Source organism: Lagenorhynchus albirostris, chromosome 6 (genome assembly GCF_949774975.1).
Source record: "Lagenorhynchus albirostris chromosome 6, mLagAlb1.1, whole genome shotgun sequence".
NCBI classification, from domain to species: Eukaryota; Metazoa; Chordata; class Mammalia; order Artiodactyla; family Delphinidae; genus Lagenorhynchus; species Lagenorhynchus albirostris.
The window spans coordinates 28,005,689-28,032,864 of NC_083100.1; the positions used below are offsets into that span (position 1 = coordinate 28,005,689).

Genomic DNA, 27,176 nt, shown 5'->3' on the forward strand with positions numbered 1-27,176 from the left:
TTTTTTCTGTTGCTGTCTATGAATTCAGAACAAAAGTGATTGCTCTTACCACTCTTGAGAAAATGTACCTATCACCTATGAATTTTCAAGCAATGCTTTTCCTAAATGTTTCTGGAACTGAATGTGTTTCTGCTATAATAGGAATACACATTCCTGAAAACTTCGCATTTTGAACAACTACAAATTAATTAATAGCATTTATGGGAGAAAAGAGGTTGGGGCAGACAACTTAAAACCTATGTAACTTCATATTCAGAGCACTAACAAGAATAAAAATTGGTACCTTGACAGAGAACTTGGGACAGCCCAGACAGGCAGCTCAGTGTAGCTGGAGGTGGCCTCAAGGGAAATTTAAAATGTACAAAAGCAAGTGCAACAGTACAATTGGAAATGGAACTCTGAACAGTGAACGCCTAAGAGCCATCCAGGACCAGGGGTTGCATCTCTCTAGGGAGAGAACTCTTCGAAGAGGAGCTCACTTCTAATTTCTTAAAATAGAACTAAAAGGGTTCCTGCCTTTATAGGAGCTGAGCTGAGGCTGATTTTCTTTCCAGCTGAGGGTTATAATCCTACCACAGTTATTCTGGGCCTCCTCACTTAAGCAAAACCAGACAGAAACTGACACAACTTCCATAGGATGTTATTGTCTTTTACCAACTGTGTGTAAGCTACTCAGTGTTCTAGAAACACGTGTTTTAGTAGAACAGACCGTATTAAAAAATCAGGTATTATCATTGTGAACCTGATAAAGTTAGAGAAATCCTTAAAGTAAATCCATGACCCAGATGGGAAGGAAAAACAGGATTTGGATTGTCACATTTTCTTCATATATTCCCAAAAAGTCATGTGTTGCCTTTAACACTTTGAAACTAAAACTAGTGACAGAGGTTTTGGTAAGCTTCTAAAGTGTGATACATAAAAGCACCTTTTATAATAAATTTTTTAAATGAAACAACAGCAATTAAGTTTGTCTGTCAAATTTAAGCAGCTGGAATGCGTTATAAGAGCTGGCAAGCATCATAGTACACAAACATCCCTCCAGATTACTGTTTCAGTAAGTTCTCACCTGAAGCACAATAGGATCGATGCAAGTAAATTTAGTTTCTTCTCTGTAGAGATACTCAATGGAACACTTCAACAGAAGAATTTTGGGGTTTTTAATAGAAGAATTCATCTAAAAAATAAATGAACAGTTTGTTAAAACTCTGAAGTTTGCACCTTATAGTTCTCCTTTAAGCACAACTTTAAATTCACACTGTGCATAATTCCTCTTAAATAGATGATCTCATTACATTCATATTAAAATACTCTCATTTAGTTCTTTTGTGGTATTCTCTTACTTTTTTTCAAAGCAAATTAGTAGTTTAGGGCTATGCAAAACTCTTCAAAAATTGGCTTCTTTTCTACTAATGCTATTTTACCTAATCTTCTATACTCTTAACTATTTTTTTTTTTAATTTCTAATGTTGCAAGAAAAGCTATCCAGCCCTGGGTAGGGCAGAGAGGGGCTTAAAGACAGTCTACTCCACAAACTCCCACAAATCAGCAACTCTGAAGGCAGAATTTAACTTTTCTGAAATTCAAGAAGGGTAGATGAGGGAGAAAAGATTTAAAACACCTGCTGAATATATTTTTAATGGAATAAATTTCCAAACAGTCATAAATTTGCAAGCCAAATTGGGTAATAAGAAGTTAAAACAGAAAACCTTAAAGCATATCCTGAAGCAGTGACTCAAATAATATATCCTAACCATGCAGCTAAAGCCACAAGCAGAACAGCCAGGGTCTTGCAATCGAAGTTTCCGACTGACCAAGCTTATCAGGGCCAAACCGGTAAATGGTCCTAAAAACAGTGACTCATCAGCTGGGAAACTACATTCAGGGCTCTTTTAGCAACTACAAATTAAAGACTACCTCTAAATATGGTCAGTGGAGCAAGACAGTCATTCATGCATATGTGTCTACCACACCCACATAACAGTTTTTAATTCCGGAGATGAGCACAACATACCTACCTCTGAATTCAACAAAGACCATTTAATTTGATTTAAAGTACTACTTTGGGGACTTCCCTGGTGGTCCAGTGGTAAAGAATCCACCTTGCAATACAGGGAACTTGATCCCTGGTCAGGGAACTAAGATCCCACGTGCCGCAGGGCAACTAAGCCCGCGCGCCACAACTACTGAGTTTGCTGCCTCAACTAGAGCCCGAGTGCCGCAAACTACAGAGCCCATATGCTCTGGAGCCCATGCACCACAACTGGAGAAGAGAAAACCTGCATGACACAACAAAGATCCCGTGTGCTGCAACTAAGACCCGACACAGCCAAAAATAAAAAAAAACTTTTTTAAAAAATATAAATAAAATAAAAAATAAATAAATCTTTAAAAAAATAAAGTACTACTTTGATGGGTAAAATGTTTTAATAAGACTCTATGTAGAAATATGAACTCTGGATCATTGCTATAATATCAAATCCAAACATACTTTTATTTCTCTTTGGTCACTAACAACTTTCAGGAGGCTTAATGACTTACAAAAAAAATTATTAGACTCTGCTTAGAAAAGAGTGAAAACAGGACTGCAGTTTCTCCATCTAGTTGTTCAGGCTTGAGATCTGCCTGAGGTCTCACTGTAACCAAATCAGGTGGGGCCAGGGTGTCTCTATGTTTAATAAGTTCCCTTAGTGATTCTGAAGCACAGCAAGGTTTGAGAACACTGTACAGATCAATGGTTTCTCAAAATGTGAGAACCCATAAACGACACTAGAAACACCCAGAGTGCCTCCATTAAAAGCAGTCCCAGCCAAATGTGAATTGGGGCAGCCACTATGGAAAGCAGTATGGAGGTTCCTTAAAAAACTAAAAACAGAGTTACCACATGACCCGCAATCCCACTCCTGAGGATACTTCCAGAGAAAACTCTAATTTGAAAAGATACATGCACCCCAATGTTCATAGCAGCACTACTTACAATAGCCAAGACACAGAAGCAAACTAAACGTCTATTGACAGATGAATGGATAAAGAAAATGTGGTACATATATACACAATGGAGTACTACTCAGCCATAAAAAGGAATGAAATAATGCCATTTGCAACAACGAGGATGGATCTAGAGATTACCATACTAAGTGAAGTCAGACAGAGAAAGACAAATATTACATTATATCACTTATATGTGGAATCTAAAATATGACACAAATGAACTTATATACAAAACAGAAACAGGCTCACAGACATAGAAAACAAACTTATGGTTACCAAAGGGGAAAGTAGTGCAGGGAGGGATAAATTGGGAGTTTGGGAATGGTAGATGCAAGCCACTGTGTATAAAATAAACAAACAACAAGGTCCTACTGTACAGCACAGGGAACTATATTCAATATCCTGTAATAAACTATAATGGAAAAGAATATGAAAAATATATATATATGTGTATAAAAAACTGAATCACTTTGCTGTACACTGGAAACTAACATAACATTGTAAATTAACTAAACTTCCTTAAAAAAAATTTTTTTAAGTAGTCCCACCCTTCCAGTACTCACCCCCCAATTCCCACCCTGCTAAACCTACTGAATGAGAATTTCCAGGGTTTGGACTTGGGGATCTACATTTTTAACAAGGTCCACAGGTGATCCTGATGCACACTACACTTCGCTAATCAGTAGCCTTCAGAATAAAGTGAGATACAAAGCCTCTGCCTGCTTCCTCGAGCCCCATCTCCTGCCATTTCCCATCTTGCACCTTAGGATCTCAGAGTTTCCTTAGTCCACCAGGTTATTTCACCCTACTCTCTGTGCTAGTGCTAGAAAGAGCCTCAAGGTTGAAGGTAGAGATAAAAGGGGAGAAGGATAACAGAATTCCAGTGATAATTCTGAGCTCAGCCCTATGAGGAAGAACAAAGTTGTCAAATGGTAGGCCTCTGGAAGGACTCCAGTCTGTTAGAAAATCCTGTCTCCCTGAGATGCGGTGGGATGAAGGGAGAAATGATATCAGTGTCCTGTCAGCCTGCTGATTGGGAAGCCTTCTTCTGTCTGATGAGTTCCCACTGTACAAGTCCCAATCATCATCGGCTCTGGGAGACTCTCCCTCAACCCCCAAAATTTCACCCCTATGGGACACACTGCTAGTCACCCCTCAATGTCCAATCTCCTTTTCTTCCATGATTAAGGTACCCCCAGCTTGTTAGCTTGGCACACAGTCATAGTTTGCTGAACTTCACTGTTGAACTGAATCACATTACCTTTTTATGTGCAATATTCTTGGTACAAACAAACCCATTGACAACCACAGAATCAAACTTCTTTCCACCTGGGATCTAATGAAACAATTAAGAAAACAACAAAATTCAATGATACATCCTTAGAATCCAGTCAAATGAATTCTATTATTTATTATTTATTTCCAAATAAGTACAAAAAGTTCCAGGATGCATTTCTTCCTTTCAACCAATAATCAAAGGCCTCTTAGCATGATCATCAACACTCTAACATACTACCTGGTACTTGATGCCAGATGTCAATTAAGACCACTATTAAGTTACATATCATAGGCAAAAAATACAGGCAAAACTCCACTACACTCTAAATAAAGCAATTACCCACTGCTTTTACTCAGAACACTGACAGTAATCTGTAGGAAGAGGACTTCTCATAGATGACACATCAAGAAGAGGAAGCACGAAAGTTTGGGTTCCCAACTCATTGCAAGCCCAACTTACCCCCTACCCCCATTCACCTCTCACTTCCTAACAGTGGCTTCTATGACCCTTAAGTGCACTGCTAACAAATAGAGCAGGCAGAAAAACTTCCCCCTCCTCACCTAGCACCCCTCCTGGTAATGACCCTTTCAGATTACCATTAAGAGACAAATTATTATCAGGCCCATCTCATCAATTCCTAGCATTAGGAAAGCATTAGCAGAGCTCACTTTTTTGATGTGGACAAACTGACGGACATCCATGTCATCATCCCGGTTCTTGACATCAGGTCGGACTGTCTGAACAACCTGGCAGACTAGTGATACAATGATGTCCCTCCAAGATGGTGACAATGACTCACTATGGAGCAACTGCTGAAGTAGTGCCATCATGTGGTTGTGATTAGCTGAGCTACAAAAATGTTACAGGAAAGAAGTCTGCATAGTTAATACTGCCAGAGACAACAGTTTTGAAGATACAACACAGTCTACAAAGAAATAAGCACACTAATTATGGCTCACAGATGAGATTTTCTTGGTCAATTTTATTCTTTCTGCATATCTGCACCTTAATGATTTTTCACATAAAGAAAATCTGTGAATATTCTCAACTAAGATGACCCATTTAATTTGATTAAACTTTAACACATAAATGACAATGGGGACAGACAAGGACAATTTAGGACACTTTGTTTTATAAGAAATTTCATCAGAACAGGCTTTATTTCCTAAGTAATGTTAGTATTTTTGACTTTCTAAGGAAGAACTATGCACATGCCTATCAAGTCATTGAAGATTATAAAAATGGAGAATTAAAATTAAAAAGCTCACTGCCTTACAGCAACCTCTCCATGGCTTGTTTCTCTCCATTCTCCTCCCTCAGCAGCTCCAGGTTGTTATGATGCCAACCCAAAGGTGTGAAAGGCAGCTCTTTGGATTTTTCCTCAACTCGACGGTTAAATAAGGATTCTAAGTGTAAAATAAGAAATTATACTTCATTGTCACGTTTTATACCATCTACTCGTAGATTTAGAAATTGCCAACTTAACGTTTTTACATTTTTTAAGTTAGCCAATTCAATTGTTGGTGTAAAAAAAGCAAGGACATGTTTAAATTCGTAAATAAAAAAATGAACTCTGAGTTAGATCATCAATATTCTCAACAGACAAAATCAGAGACAGAAGTGTGAAAAGTAAATTTACATAAGCAACCAGGACTCTCAAGAAAATAATTATAAATACAGCTTCTGAAAAGCAAATGAGATTTTTTTTACACTCTTTTTATTTATTTGGGGACATTAACAAAACGAGGTGGTTAATTTTTCCTATAAAATCACAAACTGAAAACTGCATTCAATAGAAGTCGGAATGCAAGCAGAACACGTGATAGTGTGGGTGCTGAACTTTAAAGAGAAAAGCTCAGCCCTTATATGTCTGAACCAGTACATGACAGTATAGAAAGTCTACTCAGACAATCCTTTTAGTGTTTCTTTTTCAATACAGGAACAAAAGGCTTTCTTTTTAATTGGCAAAACTTTTACAAGTCAGACCTAAAAATTAACTGTAAAGAAACTAAAACACGGTAAATAACAATTTATGTAAAATTTTGTTAATGGATCGAGACCAAAAAAATAATAGATAATACTACATGCTTTGCAAAAAAAGATGCTCACTAAATGTTGAAAAATGTGATTGAATAAATGGAAAGAAAAGAGGTGAGAAATGCTTACAAAAATTGTCAAATCTTTCCCCTCTTAAAGCAAACTAAACAAACAAAAAAACTTTCAACTAAACATTCCAGCAGCTTACACAGTAAAGCAAGTGTCCATGACAAGTGAAGTACAAAAATGGCACATTTCAATTATTTAAACCCCTGGTCTATAAACATCTAGTTGAATCAGATGCTTGGAGGTGGACTTAGAAACACTGCTAAGTTATGACAGCTGCAAGTGGCTGCCTTTGTACCAGTTTGCCCTACCTTCTCTCTTTTATGTGAAACCCTCCCATTATCTGAGGCCTAAGCTGTAGAGTGTTATGGACCAATTAAGTAAGTGTGTCTTCACTCCACAGCAAGCTAAGTAGGGTCACGGTTAGAAAAGGCTTGTACTTTTCTCTTGTCTCCAGGGAAATGATCAGCAGAATTAGTTCTTTATCTCTTTATCTCTTCTGTCCACTTGTCTTCCCAACTCCCCAGGGCAAGCAGCATCCTCAATTGGATGAGATCTGCCTGTAGGCTTTTTGATAAGCTTGACAATCACTGATGATACGTATATCAATACTTAATACTATACTCATGATATAAGAAAGCATAAGCTATTCATGCCTTTAAATGAATAAAATTCAAAATCTATTTAAAAGCTTTTAAACAATTACTTTTCAGATCAGAGACCTTCTTTCAAACCAAGTCCAAGTTTACATTTTTGGTTCTCAACACTCTCAAAGTTACTACACATATTAAAACCTGTGTTCCCATGATACTAAAATAATCAAATACATTGTCAGTACCTAGTCTGCACCTATCAATGTGCTAAGCCTCAAGTATATCCCCATGAACAAAGAGACACCATCCCATGTATAGCTTTTGATAAAATTACCTTTGATGAAGGCGTCACTTATTGAGAGCTGTTGTCCTCCGTTGTCAGAAATCAAATACTCTGCATAGCAGGGAGAGAGGAGAGAGAGGAGGAAGGAAAGGAGAAGCTTATGACTATAACATGCCAGCATAATTATACAGAAAACACACCCACACACGAAGTATTACCCATACTAAACCCATCAGTACACAGCCAAGTCACGAAAACTTTGGGCTAAAATGATGCTTTATAACTTGTTCTGCACACTTCATACTAAACTTGGTAGACTTAAATTAATAACTCAACAGAACCTTGAAACAGTAATGACAGATAATCTTTAACATATCATTTTTCCCTTATCAAAACTGAACTTGTTTATGAAAACTGAGATTGTCAGTAATTTTCATGACAAGCCTAAAAAGTTACTTTTTCTCATGTACAACTGTATTATTTAACAAACAATGAGTTCAGATAGAGAAGCCACCTCATAACACAATATAAGGTGGGGTTTTTTAAATTTCAGAATATAAGCTATAAAATAAATTAATACAAAAGTGACAATGGCAGGGAATAAAGATGTAACTCGTAAGGATTTATATTAGTTTTTAGAGTTTTAATTTTCAAAAATTCTAACCAAATACTTCCAAATAGTTGCTGAAAGGTAACTTCTGAACACACTGTGAATGTGTTCTTTTAGAACTTTTAGAATAGTAAATATATTTCTTACAAGTGAAACTTACTCTTTACTTCCCCATGACCTTTTCTCTAGGTCTGTGACCAAGCATAGCTCAAATGAGGCTCTTTCTACCGTGCAAATTTAACCACAATGCATTTTAAGCCCTTTAAGGTAAAGGTGCTCCACAAAATTCTTTGCAGGTAGAGTTTATTTATAAACAAATAGGCTTCAAAAGTCAATGTGTCTATAAGCCAATATGCTCATTCTTCAAACAAGAAAGTGGAGGAAAAAATTTAGAAAGTTGAAGTGTGCCATGTCAAATACAATAAAATCAAGTATTATATGGACCAGTGAAAACAGATGTTATACTTTATTCCTATACCTCCCGCACAGAAATTAATGTTCAACTAATGTAGAGGCTTTACAAGCTTTACTCTTCATACTAAAGGATATATATATATATATAGATAGATAGATAGATATAAAATTCCAGAAGCGATGGATTTTCCCCATTTTATTATGAAAAAATTTCAAACATACAGAAAATCCTGTATACCCTCCACCTAGACTGAACAATTGTTAATGATTTGCCACAGCTGATTTCTCTCTATATGTGTGCTTTTTTCCAGACCATTTGAAATTATACATATCATGACATTTTACCACTAATACTTCAGCATGCATCTCTTAAAAATAAGGGCATTCTCCTCTATAGCCGTAACATTTACACACTTAAGAAAACTGACAATTTCTTAATATCATTGAGTTAGTCCATATTCAAATTTATCTAACTGTTCCCAAAATGCTTTAATAAATGTTTTTTTTCCCCCTCAAACCTGGATCCATTAAGGTTCATACATTACATTCTCTTTATTCTCTTTTAGTCCAAAGTAGACTTCCTACTTTTTTTTTTTTCATGATATTGAATTTTGAAAGAACCTAGGCCAAATGTCCTGGTGAACATCCCACATTCTGGATTTGATGGATTGTTTCCTCATGGTGCTGTTTAAATTGCTTATACCCCCTGTTTCCCTATAAATAGGAAATTAGGTCTAGAGGTTTGCGGAAGCCACGATTTTCACCTTCTTCTCTAGGTTCTACTTGCTAACTTTCCAAGAATGGTTCAGAATCCTGCATCCAACACAGAATAAAATATATTTTAATTGCATAACTCTCCAAGACAATAATGAAAAATTAATCAAACCAGAAGATCGCACTGTCTCAGTTTTACAAGTTTCTGAAAATGAGGGGTTTGCTTATGTAACATAAAAAACATGACCGGTTTTTTGTTTGTTTTTGCGGTACGCGGGCCTCTCACTGCTGCGGCCCCTCCCACCGTGGAGCACAGGCTCCGGACGCACAGGCCCAGCGGCCATGGCTCACGGGCCCAGCCACTCCGCGGCATGTGGGATCCTCCTGGACCGGGGCACGAACCCGTGTCCCCTGCATCGGCAGGCGGACTCCCAACCACTGCACCACCAGGGAAGCCCGACCAGTTTTTTTTTAAGTATAGCTATTACAATCAATTTTATAAATTCAAATTTCCTCAGCCTTAAAAGCTAGCAGATGATCCCAAAGAAAAGATTTAATAATACCTTTAACTTTAATGGAAAGATAAAAAGCACCCATTCTCATTTTTATTTAAGAGAAATGAAAACCAGAAGCAGAGGAAGTCTTTCACCTCCCTAACTAGGTCACTCTGACGACCTTTATTTTCTGGCAACCAGTGTTCCTTGTAATTACAGTGAAGAAAAAAATAATTTATTGTATCTCAACTTCACAAGAAAAATTCCTGTTAGTATGCTAAAAACTAACAAGAGAGAACTGTGAAAGCCAGAAATGTTTATTAAGAGATTTATACGGTCCTCAAATACAGGCTCTCAAGGTTGCAAATGACCTAAGAGGTCAATCTAATAATTACCTTCTTTCTGGGGTAGGTGGGTATGTGAGTGTGAGTGTGAGTGTGAGTGTGTGTGTGTGTGTGTGTATGTGTGTGTGTGTGTACACATATACAACGTAATAGTACTCAGCCACAAGAAAGAATAAAATCTTGCCATTTCTGAAAACATGGGTGGAACTAGAGGGTATTATGTTAGGTGAAATGAGTCAGAGAAAGACAAATTCTGTATGATTTCACTTATTTGTGCAATCTCAAAAACAAAACAAATGAAGAAACAGAACAGAAAAGAAAGAGAGTTACAGATACAGAGAACAAACAGGGGTTGCCAGAGGGGAGGGGGGGTGGAAGGAGAAAAGAAATAGGTAAGGAAGATTAGGGGTACAAACTTTCAGTTGCAAAATAACTAAGTCATGGGTGTAAAATATACAAGGTGGGGCATATAGTCAATAACTATGTAATATCTTTGTACGGTGACATACTGTAACTAGACTTAACTGGTGATCATTTCAAAATGTATAGAAATATGGAATCACTATGATGTGTAACAGTTGGAGGTCAATTATACTTCAAAAACAAACTCAGAAAAAGAGATCAGATTGGCAGTTACTAGAGGAAGGGGGTGGGGAAGGGGAAATTAGACGAAGGCAGTCAAAAGGTAGAAACTTCAGTACTAGGGACGGATGTACAACACAATAAATACAATTAACACTGCTGTATGTCATATATGAAAGTTGTCAAGAGAGTAAATTCTAAGAGTTCTCATCACAAAGAAAAGAATTTTTCCTATTTCTTTAATTTTCTATCTATATGAGATGATGGATGTTCACTAAACTTATGCTGCACACGTTAAACTTACACAGTGCTTTATGTCAATTATATCTCAGTAAAACTAGAAGGGAAAAAAAACAACAACAAGGCATTCTCTAACTCTTCATTATTTTGGACTTCACGTCCTCTTAACAGAGAGTGTTCTTTCCTGGTTAAGATTATCTTGACAGAGGTTAAAAAAAAAAAAAGGTCAATTAATATTGTATCAACTTCTCCAAATAACTGGCCTAATTTTTCTTTCTTTGCATCACAATTTTAAAAATCTTTCCCAAGATATCCTTGGCATTTCCTCCAATCTTCAGTGCAGTCTGGACTTCTGCTATCCTGCCACTTTTCTAAAAGCACTGGGCCCTCTTTCAGACCGATCCTCATATGAAGGTTTCCTCTCACAATTTTTCTAGAAAAAAATTTTTAAAGGTTGAGATCAGAAAGTTGCCAGAGGAGTCATGATGGGTTTTTTTTCAACTGCAGGTGCTGCCCCTTTAATTTTCCTTATAAATGCAGTTTGAGGTTGTACTGTAAAAACGTCATTATCGGAGCCTTCTATTCCCATTCTTCCCCCAACATTATGAAGTTAGGTTTCCTAAAGCAAGTGCCCGACTGTGCTCAGCAGTCCACCTTTTGCTATTATCAGCTGCGTGATGACAGGTCACTTTCTTCATGATTTTCAAAAGTTCCTTAACTTTACAAGAGATGAAATCACCAGCAAGTCAAAAATGTATTTCACACTCTTCTTTCAGCACAATGAAATTGCCAACAGAAGTGTCCAGAGAACAGATATCCTCCACAGATCATCCCACCTCTGAACCACATGTCATTTATATTACAAAAATCCAATATCCTCCATGTGACCACAGTCTACAGTTAATTCTCCCACAAGTGCCACGTCTGCTTCACTGTCCTTTCATACTCACCCAAATGTCTGCCATCATTTTTCCAATTTCTGCTTTGAGGATTCCCATAAAGATGTGTATCTTACTTGTGCTCAATGCTAGTCAGGTCTCCTCTTTTCTCACACCCTCTCTAAGTTTCTATTCTTAAATAAGATATACCTTTTTATTACTATAACCCTTAAATGCCATTTTACCACATCTTGATGATAGTGGCTAATATCAACAATTATGAGAAATCTGTTGTAGAAATGTGAATTTGTTTCCAATTATTTTAGCATAGAAGTTTACATTCAAAAGCTTCTATCTTCTGATAATATTCTGAGGCTCAAAGTAGGCAGCAGCAAAGAATTAGGCAGGAATTTCAGATCTAAGTAAGGAGACAATTCAAATTTAGAGGGCTAAATATTAAAAATTCAAAGTACAGGTGAAATCATGGAATAAATTGCTTCATCTGCAGAATAATGTTTTTTCAGTTACTGTAACATAATGAAATGCCACAGTTACTTATTACTTATGTTTTTTTCCTGTTTTTGGCCGCACAGCATGTGGGACCTTAGTTCCCTGACCAGGGATCGAACCCGTGCCACCTGCGGTGAAGTGCAGGGTCCTAACCACTGGACCGCCAAGGAATTCCCAATTATGTATTTTTTATTTATTTACCTTTACCAATGCCACTTTAGAGCTAAAATTTAAATTTCCTTTTAATTATATCCAACAAAGTAAACATCATCATCCATTTTTAAAGAAAGCATTTCATTTCTATGTACTGCTATGTTAGATTTTAGTAATGGTTTACCTTATTTTTCCTTTTATACCGAATGTCTTTGAATTATTATTTTTCAGTAGACTAAAGCCTCAAATAAGACAGCTAAAAGAATGAATTTGTTTTGTATTAAAGAAGAAACCTTTTTTATAAATATAGCATATGCACAATAAGCATTTTAAATTAGAGTAGAAAGATGTTTTGGAATGTGTGAATGTTTTTCACCAATCTAGTTCAAGCATCTGGAAAGGTTTAGTGGAATACTATGCTACTGGGTAATAGCATAAGCAAATAAGCTTTAAAATATTAAATGAAGAAAGAGAAATGAATAGAGCAGAACATCCATGTTATAAATGCAAAGAAATGCCACCTTGGAAGTTGCACATTATGCTAAGGGAAAAGCAGTCAGATGTAGTTTCCTTTTAAAGACTACAAGCTTTAAACTGGGTGTGGTGGTACTGAGGTAGAAAACAAGAAATAAAAGGAACCAGAACCAACCAAAAAAAAAAACAAACATGTGGGGAAGAGGTGTGGGGAAAATGAGAAGGGGTGGACCAAAACCCATACCAAATCCCCTCAGCCATAGGGGTCAGAGGAAGCCAGAAGGACAAGCTGGCTTGAGATCTCTCCAGCCTGTGTTTGGATTGCAGATGGTGACTACCTCCTACCTTTTTGGTCAGCAGGGTGAGGGGGCACATGTGGGTACTTGGAGGGCTTCTTGATATGGAAGTTCACGTTGTCCAGCTCCACGTTCAGGCTGATAGAAGCGGCTGAGTCACTGTCCACTGTGGACTGGAAACTGCTTACTGATGTGCGCTTGCTAGGACTGGCAGAATCTTTTAGTGTTGGGGAGGGGAAAGAAATATAGGGAGAGGAGGGGAGTAAAAATGGGTTTCATCAGGGTATTGGAGGAAAGGAGAAAAATGTTTTTTTTAATATACAAGCCCAATGTGCAATACCAAAATGGATACAGTATTTTCATGTACTTCTGTGTAGACTTAATAAAATTTGAGCAAGTTAAATATAAAATGAATTTTTAAAATGAAGAAATATGTTGGAGGTTCTGCAGAGAGAAGGTCTGATATCATAGTGAAGAGGTGAGAAAGTTGTCTACTGCAATATTAGCTTGGAGTTATTTTTAAGCTGCTGCAAACTAAAGACTACGGCAAAATCTGAAAACACCAGTAGCCTAACAAGTTGGTTTAAGAAAATACTGTATCTAGAACAAGGATTGCTATCAGATGTTGTTACATTTAGTTGGAGCCATAAATCTTAAAAGTAGGACTGTTTCAACTACATAAACAAAACACTCATTTTATCATACGTACACAGTAATGATTCATAAAAACTAAAATGTCAGAAAGTGAAACTCACTGATCAAATTATCGTCACCTTCTTCAGCTATCTGCTCTGTGTCGCTGTCATCAAACTTTATGTCTTTAAACCAGGATGGCTCAGAGTGTCCTTCCACAGAGTTCACTGAGTCACTGTCCGGAGAAGGGGTCTCGGAAAATTCTGTACTCTGAAAGGGTCAAGACAGGATCCAAGCAATTGACCCTCAATGGCAACAATGTTGAAGCTGTCACACTACAAATAAATTCTAGCCCAATATTTGTACAAGGCTAACCACTAAATAAATTTATGTAAAAATAAGCAAATTAATAAAAGCTAAGTTGTAAACCAGCATCATGCTGGCAACTCCACTCTTACAATTATAATATTTATGAATCACTAAGCTTAAAGGCAGCATATTACGAACAAAACATAATATACAGATTTTATAGTGTTTCATTTCATCTTTTATTCCTGAGAGTAAAGACAGCTTAGAATTTATCCTAACCCTGTGCCAACATCCTGGAAAACAACTGTTAGATTTTAACACATAACACCACACTAGTGTTTTGGGTCATTTGTCTTTTCTAATCAATCACTGATTTTTCAATTTTAGTTCACAAAGGTGTTACTGAATATTATTTATATCAAATTAACATAAACCAAAAGTGAAAGTATATCTTTTTTAAAAGTTCTATCTTTAAGTAATTTCCAATTTCCTAATTAAAGTAAAAAAATAAAAACCAGAAAAGAGAATATTCACCGTTTTACCATTACTATACATTTGAATACTGCTATAGAGTCAAAATCTACTGCAATGGTACCATTAAGTTTTTTCAATTATTTTACTATATATACTCCCTCTTAGTCCTAAAACTACAGACATAGTAAAACTGAAAACCACTGAAGATAAATGACAAGCAACTACAATATCACAAAGCCAAGCCTAAGAGAAGCCACACCAACTGAATAGTGTTTGATTCCAATGGGTTTTTTAATCACCACTACCTATCAAGTAAAAATGTTTAACTTTCCTCAAATGGCAGGGAAAACATGTTAGAAAAGTGTATCTTTGGGTAATTCAACTAGTTTTTATTCCCACTGATGAAGAAGACTTGGCAACAAAGCTCACTATACTCTCATTGGCGGTACCACTGAACACTACCTGCAGCGGTCTGTACAGCGCATACTCATCCCTGAAGAGCTGGTCGTGATGACTGACACAATCCAGCCAACGTCCATCCACCATTGCCTGTCCAATTGCTATAGCTTGTGCCCTGAATCAAGACCAAGAGAAAAGAAAACTTTTAAAAGTCAGTCAGAATAATTTTACAAGTACAAGATGAGACACAAACTGAATTTTTTTTCCATTCTAATCAGAGTTGGAATTTCAAATGGTCCTTGGATAGGTGAGGGATAAAACAAGAGAGACTTGAAGCTAAATTAAAAGATCTTCCCATGTACCATAGTAAAGGAGAACCAGTCCCAAGAAAACCTAATTTCAATTACACAAACATTTACAAGTACTCAGTGCATGCATACCCCTGTACTTACTAGGAGTAAAAAGTGTTGAGAATAGCATGGCTCCTGTCCTCAAGGAGCTTACAGTCTTTGATGAGAAGACAATACCAAATATTATAAATATAGATATAAAATGTATATCTATATATATACACGAAATAGACACTTATTAACACATTACATTTATATGGCAATGTACCAAACACATTAGCCCATATTATTTCATTCTCACAGCTTCTTCATAGGATCACAAATTGTCCTCATATTAGAGCTGAGAGGTCAAGTCTCTAAGAGATTGAATAACTTGACGAAGGGCACAAAACTAAAAAGAGATACAACCCAAACTGGAACCCAGGGCTTCACTGCTTACAGCTGTTTCTTCTCTTCCTACACACTTGTTTCTTCTAAGCAAGCAGAAAAGCCAGGTGACGCATTACCCTGAAAGGCAACAAGACCTGTCTGTCTCTTTCTCACAAATGATTTGTGAGGCAGGGTAGGACACTCCAGGTGTGGTTAATGGACCCAATTCTCAAGACAGGTTGAAAGTTCAGATTAGGGAGCAGTAGCAGGAGAATCTACTGTGGCCTTAGGATCTAGCTGCATTCCCCAATCCGGCTTAACTAGAGAGCTCTGGGCTTTGGGAATTAACTGCACATTTCTGCTTTTAATAAATAATGTGAACTGTGACCCCATTTGGCTCCTTGCATCTATTCTTTACTCATTACAACTCAGAAGGGAGGAGGGTTTAGTAATTAGCACCCCAAACACCAAATGCAGAAAACAAGCAGCACCCCACTCACAAAGAAATTTGCTCCCTTTATATCTACATGATATGTCATTAAAAATAAATTCATAAATAATATCAAAAAGTCTTGCTTAAGCTCCATTACCTTGTAGCAATGTGTCCATTTCGGATTAACCAGTTGACTAACTCCTTTCCTACAATGCAGTTGGGATGAGTTCTCAGCCAGTAGCGGTGATCCTGAAACTCCATTCCGCTACTGTGATGGCAGATTTTTTTCCACAGGTCTTTTAACTGAACACTGTCCTGAAATCACATTATGAGGAAGTAATTACTCCTGAGAGGATGCTATATACCTTTTCAGACTGCTTCTTGTGATTTTTAGATTCATAAAAGGAAACTCAATTCAGATTTTTTTGTCATAGCTAACTGACATGATTTAATAGAAATGACACATGCATGGGGAACAGCTTGAACTCAGCTCATCTAATTGCAAACACAACTTTTTCTCTTGAGGAAAAAAAAAACAAAACTATCCCAAATAATTTTTTTTTTCAGTCAATGGCACATACTACAGTCTCCTGATTATCTAAACACAGAATGTCACACCCCTCTTTGGAGACAGAACAAAAGAGAAGGCGGGAACAGTGAATCACATTAATCTAAAGTAACTTTCTGTAGCTTTTACCCCACCCAGATTCTTACCATTCTCTCATATACCCAACTGCCAGGTGAATTTCCTAGAGAAAGGCCATCAAGGAATTACTCCCTGCTCAAAAAAACCTCAACACTGCTCAGCACCTACAGGTTCAAATCTAAAACTTATAGAGACTGAATTCACCACCTTCCACCAAGTAGCCCCAAATAACTTTCCATTCTCATTGCCCACAGAATTGAACTTAATATCCCTCCCAACATCTCCCAATTAATAGACCTCACTTCAGTCCACAAAAAATGCCATGCTTATTCTCATCTCTATACCTTCTGAATTATAAACCTGAGGACAGAAGCCATATCTTCCATTTCTTTGAGTCACTCTTATGATTGAACACAGTATTTTACAAAGATAAATTCAATAAACAACTGATTACTACCTATTTAAACATATAATATTAAATCTCTGAAAAGTATTCCATGTATATAAGAAACATGTTCCAAAGTTTAAACAGCGATCTGGGACCTAACTCAAAGTTAAGCTCTAGTATTATGTAAGCATCTGAATTCTGATTTTGCCAGATGAAAGCAGTCAAGAAAATATTAATGTAGCATATGAGCATGGAATGCTTGACCAATTTCAGGTCATCCTAAGAAAAACTTAAGCAAATTATTTCCTCTATTTAATTTATATGATAACTGGCTATTTCATTTGTATTTGTCTTAAAAAAATAATTAGTGAGATAAACATTCTTTATGCTCAAAAGTTGCAATGGGTCAAAGACACTAGACCGGTACCAGAAGAATTTTGCGTTCATCCTCAGTGGTCTCTGTCCTAACATATGTTCGGTTAGCCTGGGGACTGACAGATGTCTCATATGATGGTACCATGGGAGACCCAGATCGATCCAGTGACAGGTTAGTAATGCTGGCTGATCTGGAAATAAAAACAGAAAGTGAAAACACAGTTGTAAGTTCTTCATCAATAAACAGGATTACAATGAAAGTTCATTTTTAAATAAATGGTTACTTGCCAATGTTAAGGGCACTTTTTTTTTTTTTTTTTTTTTTTTTTTTTTTTGGCAGTACGCGGGCCTCTCACTGTTGTGGCCTCTCCCGTTGCAGAGCACAGGCTCCGGATGCACAGGCCCAGCGGCCATGGCTCACGGGCCCAGCCGCTCCGCGGCACGTGGGATCTTCCCGGACCGGGGCGCGAACCCACGTCCCCTGCATCGGCAGGCGGACTCCCAACCACTGCGCCACCAGGGAAGCCCTAAGGGCACTTTTAAAAGTAGTTATGATGGTTATGTATGATACTATCATTGGGGAAGTTGGGACAAGAGTATCCAGAAATTCTCTGCACTATTATTTCCAACTTCTATGTTAGTCTGTAATTATTTCAAATTAAGTTTAAAAGAAAGTCATTATGGACCTAAGTGTCCATAGAGAGATGAATGGATAAAGAAGATATGGCATATATATACAATGGAATATTACTGAGCCACAAAAAGAAACGAAATTGAGTTATTTGTAGTGAGGTGGATGGACCTAGAGTCTGTCATACAGAGTAAAGTAAGTCAGAAAGAGAAAAACAAATACCATATGCTAACACATATATATGGAATCTAAAAAAAAAAAAAATGGTTCTGAAGAACCTACGGGCAGGACAGGAATAAAGACGCAGACGTAGAGGATGGACTTGAGGACACGGGGAGGGGGAAGGTTAAGCTGGGACGAAGTGAGAGAGTGGCATGGACATATATACACTACCAAATGTAACATAGATAGCTAGTGGGAAGCAGCTGCATAGCACAGGGAGATCAGCTCAGTGCTTTGTGACCACCTAGAGGGGTGGGATAAGGAGGGTGGGAGGGAGATGCAAGAGGGAGGAGATATAGGGATATATGTATATGTACAGCTGATTCACTTTGTTATAAAGCAGAAACTAACACATCACTCTAAAGCAATTATATCCCAATAAAGATGTTTAAAAAAAAGTCATCATGAAAAAACTACAGAAAAAAAATTATAGATTTAGTTCATACAGCAGTAATATCTCAAAGGAATAAATACAAACTCTTCTTAAAATGCTGAAAATTAGGGTGTTTTCTTTTTTTTTAATTGACAAATACAAAGCATCACAGTCTAAATGCAGAAAAAATCTTGCAGATCAGGCATGGGAAATTATGGCCCACAATCCAAAAACTTTTTGCATAACCACTGAACTAACGAGTTTTTTTTTAGTTGAACATCTGTAATATTCTGATGACAAGAAACCCCCTAATTTTGAACCCCAACTCAACAAAATCATCCCCCGAAAAAGAATTCCTTTCTTCTCATTAGTAGACCTATGTTAAAAATATTGTCCTCAATTATTATTTTGAATTTGATCAATAGAAAAAGTAGTGAAAATTTATTTCCTCTCTTGGTATATAAGTACTTACAAAATATCCTTTTTTTTTAACACAGGAAAAAATTGTATTTCTAAAGTTTACAGTCAATCATTAGGTAAGTGTAATATCAATAAGTTACCAGATAAGTGACTTGCAAATGAAATATCAACAGCAGCAAGCATTTACTTATAAATAAATTTTAACTAGAAATTTAGTTAGCTTCTACACAGAGAAAATGAAACCCAATTTAGCTTCTATATAAAGGATAAAAGGCAGAAGCATCTACAATGTGTTCAAGTCCCTCCCAGGATGTATTTTCCCTCATTTGGTCTCACAGAATCCTACTGAATATGTACAACTAGATCCATTCTACAGATAAAGAAATCAAGAGTCAGAGATTAAGGAATTTGTCTAACTCAGCTAATAAATAACAGGACTGCCATTCAAACCAGGTCTCAATTGAAAACCTATGTTCTCCTAGCATAAAGATACTCGTAAAATAATTTAAGAAATTATCCACAGGTCTGTAACAGGTTTAGGCAAAAAAATCATTCTTAATAAGAAACCCTGATATCAAATAAATATAGTCTATAAACAAGACTTTTTAAATAACCAGTTCTTCATGGGTTTTTTTTCCTTTTTTTTTTTCCTTCTTCATGACTTGGCATGTTCTTTTAGTGAAAAGTTGCCACTATGTCTTATTCAACCAATTAAAGTCTCTTGTCCAATATGTGCTTTATCCATGCATTCTTCTTCTCTAAAAGTCCATCATCCCTACACATATTCTGATATAGTGGCAATGAAAGTAAAAGAAAATTAGTCAACTTTGTTGTCAAATATTCAAATAAGTAGCCTAGTGGTAAGAATGCTAGCTAAAATTTTATTTAGAGACAGTACTCACTGACTAAATTACATCTTTCCTAAAGACATACATCAATATTAGCACTAATTCAAAACACACAGAGATACACTGTAAACTAGCAGAGCTATCTCTACATTTGTATATGTGCCAACAGGAATCATGGAAATTGTCCTATCTTTTAAAAAACTGTCTTGACTTCACATTCTTCTAGTGCATTCCCCTGCTTCAGTATAACAAAACTCGTCTCCAATTCTTCTTCCACTTTCGCCAGATCCCCGAACAACCCACTGAAATGGCCTATACCACTGTTATTGTTAAATCCCATAATCAGTTTTTACTCCTCATCTCATTTGACATATCAGCAGGATAACTCCCTCTTCCCTGAAATACAATACTTTCTTCACTTGGCTACTAAGACAACACACTCTCCTGACTCCCTTTCACCTTATCACTAGTCTCTCCTTCTCAGTCTCCTTTTCTGGTTCCTCCTCATTTCCCCAGTCTCAGTCCCTGGTCTGTACTTCCTCACTTTCCACACTCACTCTTTTGATTATCTCCACACAGGTTCATAGTTTTAAATACCATCCACATGATAACAACACCCAAGTTTATATCTCCGACTTATACTCCTCTCCTGAACTCTAGATGTATACCTCCAACTATTTGATATCTCAGTTGGATGTCTAGAAGGTATCTCAAATTCAACATGTCTAAATGTTCCTCCCCTCTTCCCCATATCAATAAATGGCAACTCTGTCAACTGCTCAGGCAGGAACAAGGCAAGGATGTCCTCTCTTAACACTTATTTTCAAAATCATACTGGAAGCACTAGCTAATGTAATAAGAAAAGGAAATAAAAGGAATACAGAATGGGAAGGAAGAATTAAAACTGTCTTTCTTCACAGACGGCATGGTCATCTGTGTAAAAATCTGAAAGAATCAACCAAAAAAACTCCCAGAACTATAGCAAGGTTGCATGATGCAAAGTTAATGTACAAAAGTCAGTCACTTCCCTATATAACAGCAATGAATAAGTGAAGTTAAAAATTAAAACACAGGGCTTCCCTGGTGGCGCAGTGGTTGAGAGTCCGCCTGCTGATGCAGGGGACGCGGGTTTGTGCCCCGGTCCGGGAGGATCCCACATGCCGCAGAGCAGCTGGGCCCGTGAGCCATGGCCGCTGGGCCTGCGCGTCCAGAGCCTGTGCTCTGTGGCGGGAGAGGCTGCAGCAGTGAGAGGCCCGCGTACCGCAAAAAAAAAAAAAAAAAAATTAAAACACATTACCATTTACATCAGCACCCAAAAAAATGAAATACTTAGGTATAAATCTCACAAAATATATACAAGATCTGAATGAGGAAAACCACAAAACTCTGATGAAAGATATCAAAGAACTAAATTAATGGAGAAATAGTCATTGTTCATGGATAGGAAGACTCAATATTGTGAAGGTGTCAGTTCTTCTCAACCTGATCTACAGATTCAATACAATCTCAATCAAAATCCCAGCAAGTTATTCTGTGGATGCTGACAAACTGATTCTAAGGTTTATATGTTGAGGCAAAAGACCCAGAATAGCCAGCATAATACTGAAGGAGAAGAACAAAGTCGGAGGACTGACACAATCCAACTTTAAGACTTACCATAAAGCTACAGTAACCAAGACAATGTGGTACTGGTAAAAGAACAAATAGATCAATGGAACAAAACAGGGAGCCCAGAAACAGATCCACATAAATATAGTCACTAATCTTTGATGAAGGAGAAAAGGCAATACAATGGAGCAAAGACAGTCTTTTCAACAAATGGTGCTGGAACAACTGGACATACACATGCAAAAAAATTAACCTAGACACATACCTTCTACCTTTCTAAAAAATTAACTCCAAATGAATCACAGACCTAAATGTAAAACGTAAAACTAACTCCAGAAAATTACATAGGAGAAAATCTAGATGACCTAGGGTATGGAGATGACTTTTTGGATACAACACGAAAGCATAATCCATGAAAAATTGATAAGCTGTACTTCATTAAAATTAAAAACTTATGCTCTGCAAAAGACAACAGCAAGAGAGTCAGCAGACAAGCCAGAGACTGGGAGAAAATATCTGCGAAAGACCCATTTGACGAAGGACGGTTATCCAAAATATACAAAGAACTCTTAAAACTCAACAATAAGGAAACTCAGTTAAAAAATGGGCCAAAGCCTAGACAGACACGTCACCAAAGAATGTATACAGATGGAAAGGATGGAAGCATATGAAAAGATGTTCAACATCACATCGTTAGGTAAACGCAAATTATGAGACAGCATTATACACCTATTAGAATGGCCAAAATCCAGAATACAGATGACACCAAATACCGCCAAGGATATGTAACAACAGAACTCCCATTCATTGTTGGTGGGAATGCAAAATAGTACAGCCATTTTAGAAGAGAGTTTGGCAGTTTCTCACAAAACTAAACATACTCTTAACCACAGGATCCAGTGATCACAATCCCTGGTATTTACCCAAATGAATAAAAAACATATCCATACAAAAACCCGCACATGGATGTTTATGAAGCCTTATTCATAGTTGCCAAAACTTGGGAGCAACCAAGATGTCCTTCAATAGGTGAGTGGATAAATATAACCGTGGTACTTCCAGACAATGGAATATTCTTCATTGCTAAAAAGAAATGAGTTATCGAGCCATAAAAACACAAGAAGGAAACTAAAATGCATATTACTAAGTGAAAGGAATCAACCTGAAAAGATTATATACTGTATGACTCCAACTATATAACATTCTGGAAAAGGCAAAACTATGAAGACAGTAAAAAGATCAGTGGTTGCCACGGGTGAGGCAGGGAGGGAGGGATCAATAAGCAGAGCACAGAGGATTTTTAAAACACGGAAACTATTCTGTATTTTACTATAATGGTGAATATATGTCCTTATATATTTGTTTAAACCCACAAAATGTACAACACCAAGAGTGAACCCTAATGTAAGCTACAGACTTGGGTGACAATGCTGTGTCATTGCAGGTTCGTCAGCTTTAACAACATGCCTCTCTAGTGTGAGATGGTTATAGTGAGGGAGGCTGTGGGGAGCAGGGGGATATGGGAACCCTCTGTACTTTCCCGTCAATCCTGCTGTGAACCTAAAACTGCTCTACAAAGTGAAGTTTATAAGTTTTTTTTGAAGTAAAGGATGATGTCTGCAACTTACTCTCAAATAGTCTAGAAAAAAAAAGTAACAAAGCAAATGGGCAAAATGTAAATTAGTGAACCTTAATGAAGAATATGTGAAAACTTATTTAACTGTATTACTTGCGACTTTTTTGCAAGTATAAAATATTTTCAAAATAAATAAAAAATGAAACTCGCGAACGGCTTCCCATCTCACTCATTAAACGACAAAGCCCTTACAATGAATTGTAAGCAGGTTCTACTCCTGGCACACAGGACTCTTTGTTATTCCCTGCCAGGCATGTTCCCTCTCAGGAATTAGCGATTCCCTGTTTGCTTGGTAAACTCTTCTACAAAATTTCCACATGGCTTACTCCCTCACTTCCTCAAGTCTTTGCTTAAACATCACCATCTCTGAGGTCTTCACTGACCACACTATTCAAAATTCCAACCTTGGGACTTCCCTGGTGGTCCAATGGTTAAGACGTCACCTTCTAATGCCAGGTGGCGGTGCGGGGGGGGGGGGGGGCGGGGTTCAACCCCTGGTCGAGGAGCTAAGATCCCACACACCTCACCACCAAAAATCCAAAACATAAAACAGAAGCAATATTGTAACAAATTCAAAGACTTTAAAAATGGTCCACATCAAAAAAAAAATCTAAAAAAAACCACAAAAATTCCAACCTCCTCCCCTATTCCTTATGTTTTCATATGCTTTAAATTTTTGTTTATTTGATTCACTGTTATACAAGTACCTATTAATTACTTGTTGAAGAATAAACTGAAAGTATGTTAAACCATGGTGAGTCAGATATCTAGTTCTTCAGGTTTATAACCACTTACCAATTGATTTTGTAATGACTATTTTTGGTGGGGAGGTGTGGATGTTAGTAACACTCTAGTAAGTTGAAAAGGAGAAGGAAGTGTGCAGGTATAGAACAGTTATGGGCTATTATTTCAAGGAATTTGCCTAAGAAAATAAATTGAGACTACAGATAACTAGAGGTAAAACACAAAGGAGGGGTTTTGTTTGTTTTTAATAGGTAAGACATGAGTTTGTTTAAATGCAGACAGTAAGGAGTCAGCAGAGAGAAGTGAAAGATAAGGAACACTAATAGAGTAACTAATAAAAACTAGTAAGGGATGAGAACCAGAACACAAGTGGAGAACCAGAGGTAAAGAGAAAGCATGAGCTGCAACTGTAATCAAGTTGGTAAGTGATGTTAAGAGTTGAGGACATCCTCGTCTGTTATCTCCCCTCTTTGCTGTGTAACTGAAAGAGAGGTCACCTGTTAAGCGTGAAGAAAGAAGGAATGAAGTTTCCGAGATCTGAAGCCAATAGAGAGTAGTAGAAATGGCCACTGAGAGAATGCAAGTGACAGCTAACTAGCAAAAAGGAAACGATAGTTTAGTTCAGCTTTTAGAGCTAAGAAAGTGTATAACAATCAATCCCCTCCATTTTATGTTTGTTCTTCTCATTACTATAAAAAAGAAAAACCAGACACAGAACAGTGTTTTCATTTGGCAGTTTACCTATTTCGAGCAGGAGATTTCCCAGAGTCCTCTTGAACAGATACAAGTCTTGTTGAAAGAGCATTATTTGAGGAGTCTGGATGAATCAAACTATAAAGAAAATAAGAAAATACTGAGATGATTTAAGAGAGTTACAGGCAAATCCAATTTCAATAAAATGCTTTAACATTTAAAAGCAGGTTGTTTTTCTGCAATAATGAGCTTATGGGTCATTTTTGTTCTCTTCTTTTAGTTGAAGTGGAAATAGGATGGTTTTTGTCTTAAGGATATCAAATACCAAAAAAGCGATAAAGAGAGTTATATTAAGTATAATGGGTGTCAATAAAATAATAAAATTGGCTGGATGAGTGACTTGTAGAACTCCTTCTCACATCACATATACAAAATTGAAGTGCTTTGAGGGGGGCCGGAATCCTGAGTTCAAATACGTTATTCTCAGTCCCCATAACTAGGTGGAATAGCACTGCAGAGTCACACAAACCTAGGTCCAAGTGCAGGCTCTACCTCTTACTAGTTGTGTGACCTTGGGCACGTTACTTAATCTCTCTGAACTTCAGCACCCACATCTGTCAAAAGGAGAAAGTAGTGCCTACCACAGAGATATGATGGCTAAAAGAGAATGAACATTAAACTATTAGCACAGAACCTAAAGTTATTCTGCCTTTGACATCTATCCAGCATCTCCCAGGAAGCTTTCAAACCTGGTTTGTTTTATTAAATCACACTTGCCAATTCTGGGCTCACACAACAGGGCCAGGCATCCACATGGCATTGCTTACTGAAGTAAGAAATGAAGAATCCCTCTCCTTTCTTTCTTGTTCATTAAATGCAGAGTCAATCTTTAAAACTTATAAAATATATGTAAGGTATAGAGAATCAGGATGCCACAAACACCAATGCACCCATGGAGCAATTTAAGAAAAAGAACATTACCATCGACTTTGAAGTGCTTGTTCCCCTGACCCAATCCCATTCCCTTCCCTGCCCTCAATGAAACTACTGTTGTAAATTTTATATTTATCACTCCTCCTTTTCTTTAAGTTTACCATGTTTGTATCCCTAGACAGTGTATTCATCTGTATATTTTTGAACTTTCTATAAATAATCACTGGCTATATCATATGTGACTTTCTTTTCTCCTCCACATTATATTCCCGAGATTCATACATGTTGAATGTAGGTATAATTCATTCATTTTTTACTTTTGTCTAAATTCATTGGTTACCTATTAATTCCTCACTCCATTAAGAGGTAACTGAGAAAATAACAGAAAGATGCTACTTAAAACTTCAAGCACTCTGACGTGGCCATATTTGGTACGATGCATGAGAAAATTATTTAGCTAACGAAAAACAACCAGAAACTGATGAATCTAGGATTCTAATTCAAACAGTTCCAGGTAAAGAAAGAGTAACATCCTCCACAACCAGACAGTGTAGCATATTTAGACATACAAGAAGAGATGAAATGTTCCTCAGGAAGGAAAAAAATCTAATTTCATCTGCAAATATTATGAACACAAATCTTATGAGCATCCTCCTTCTCAAAGAAGGCTACGTTAGAAATTATTAATGGAAATAACTTCTGTTGTTTATTCAACAAATATTATCAGGATCATATATACGCCACACACTGTTCTTGGTGCCAGGTGTAGAAGAGCAAACAAGAAAAAGTCTCTCCTCTTGTGGAGCTAACATTCTAATTAGTCAACATTATCACTATCCATAAACATCTTCTGTGATCCTTCCTAAGGCAAGCTGAGAAAAAAGGAGAAAACGGTGTATTTTCAGGAAACAATTCAAAGAAGTTAAATGTTAACTTAAAGCACCCTTAGGTCACAAGACTATCAGTATTTATCAAATATAAATAAAATTACATGTAAGTGACAGTACCTTTGCCAGGCAAAATCATCCTCTAAAAATATGTTGCGGCTGGCTTTTCTACTCCCTACAGGTGTTCGGGGTTCACTCGGATCAAGTACAGACACAGAGGAAGGAGAATCTGAAAGAGCATTCAAGTCTTCACCAATGGAATTACTGTCTGTGGAATGAGCATAACTTAAGGCTATTTTTCTACAGTATGTACAGGCTCGGAGGTCCCCTAGGAGGGAAAAAAAAAAGAAAATTAAGTAAAAGATAACTAACATATTACTTACCAGAACACATTAAACCCTTGGGTTACTAGTTAATCTAATAACAGGAACCATCCTCAAGTAAAGGCTACCAAAAAAGACATCTTTTAAAAGTAAAGTAACTTTGTTAGCTCTGTTATATATTTTAAAAACCATCATTATGCAAAATCCATCGAGGTATCCAAATTATCTCAAATATTTATAACAAGAAAATATGACTCAAGGTACTAGAAAACTCTGCTTCCTCAAGGTTCTAAAAATGAAGTAAGGGATCTATCAGAGACAGAATGTTCAAGAAAAAAAATTTTTTTAATTGAGTATATAAACCAATACAAATAGAAGTAACACTTTTTCCCTAAATAACAAGTAAGGAGGAAAATGTTATTTAGCTATCTATATGAAACCATGAAGAGTGGTCTCCACAAGGGGGCACAGTTTTAAAAACAAACTAACAAAACTGGCTTACAAGCAATATGAAATATAGGGGGGGA

At 36.9% G+C, this 27,176-nt stretch overlaps 1 protein-coding gene across 1 annotated transcript in view; it reads right to left on the reverse strand.

Annotated features, from left to right (window-relative positions):
* PIKFYVE (phosphoinositide kinase, FYVE-type zinc finger containing) overlaps window positions 1-27,176 on the reverse strand; it is a 77,266-nt gene that overhangs the window by 35,096 nt on the left and 14,994 nt on the right. The window contains exons 6-17 of the mRNA XM_060152200.1: window positions 26,447-26,654; window positions 24,555-24,644; window positions 17,384-17,522; window positions 16,080-16,237; window positions 14,834-14,945; window positions 13,711-13,858; window positions 13,005-13,172; window positions 7,298-7,357; window positions 5,544-5,673; window positions 4,936-5,116; window positions 4,250-4,324; window positions 1,067-1,174 (exon numbers count right to left, since the gene is read on the reverse strand). Coding sequence (XP_060008183.1) covers window positions 1,067-1,174; window positions 4,250-4,324; window positions 4,936-5,116; window positions 5,544-5,673; window positions 7,298-7,357; window positions 13,005-13,172; window positions 13,711-13,858; window positions 14,834-14,945; window positions 16,080-16,237; window positions 17,384-17,522; window positions 24,555-24,644; window positions 26,447-26,654 — 1,577 coding nt within the window. The remainder of the gene's footprint in view (window positions 1-1,066; window positions 1,175-4,249; window positions 4,325-4,935; window positions 5,117-5,543; window positions 5,674-7,297; window positions 7,358-13,004; window positions 13,173-13,710; window positions 13,859-14,833; window positions 14,946-16,079; window positions 16,238-17,383; window positions 17,523-24,554; window positions 24,645-26,446; window positions 26,655-27,176) is intronic.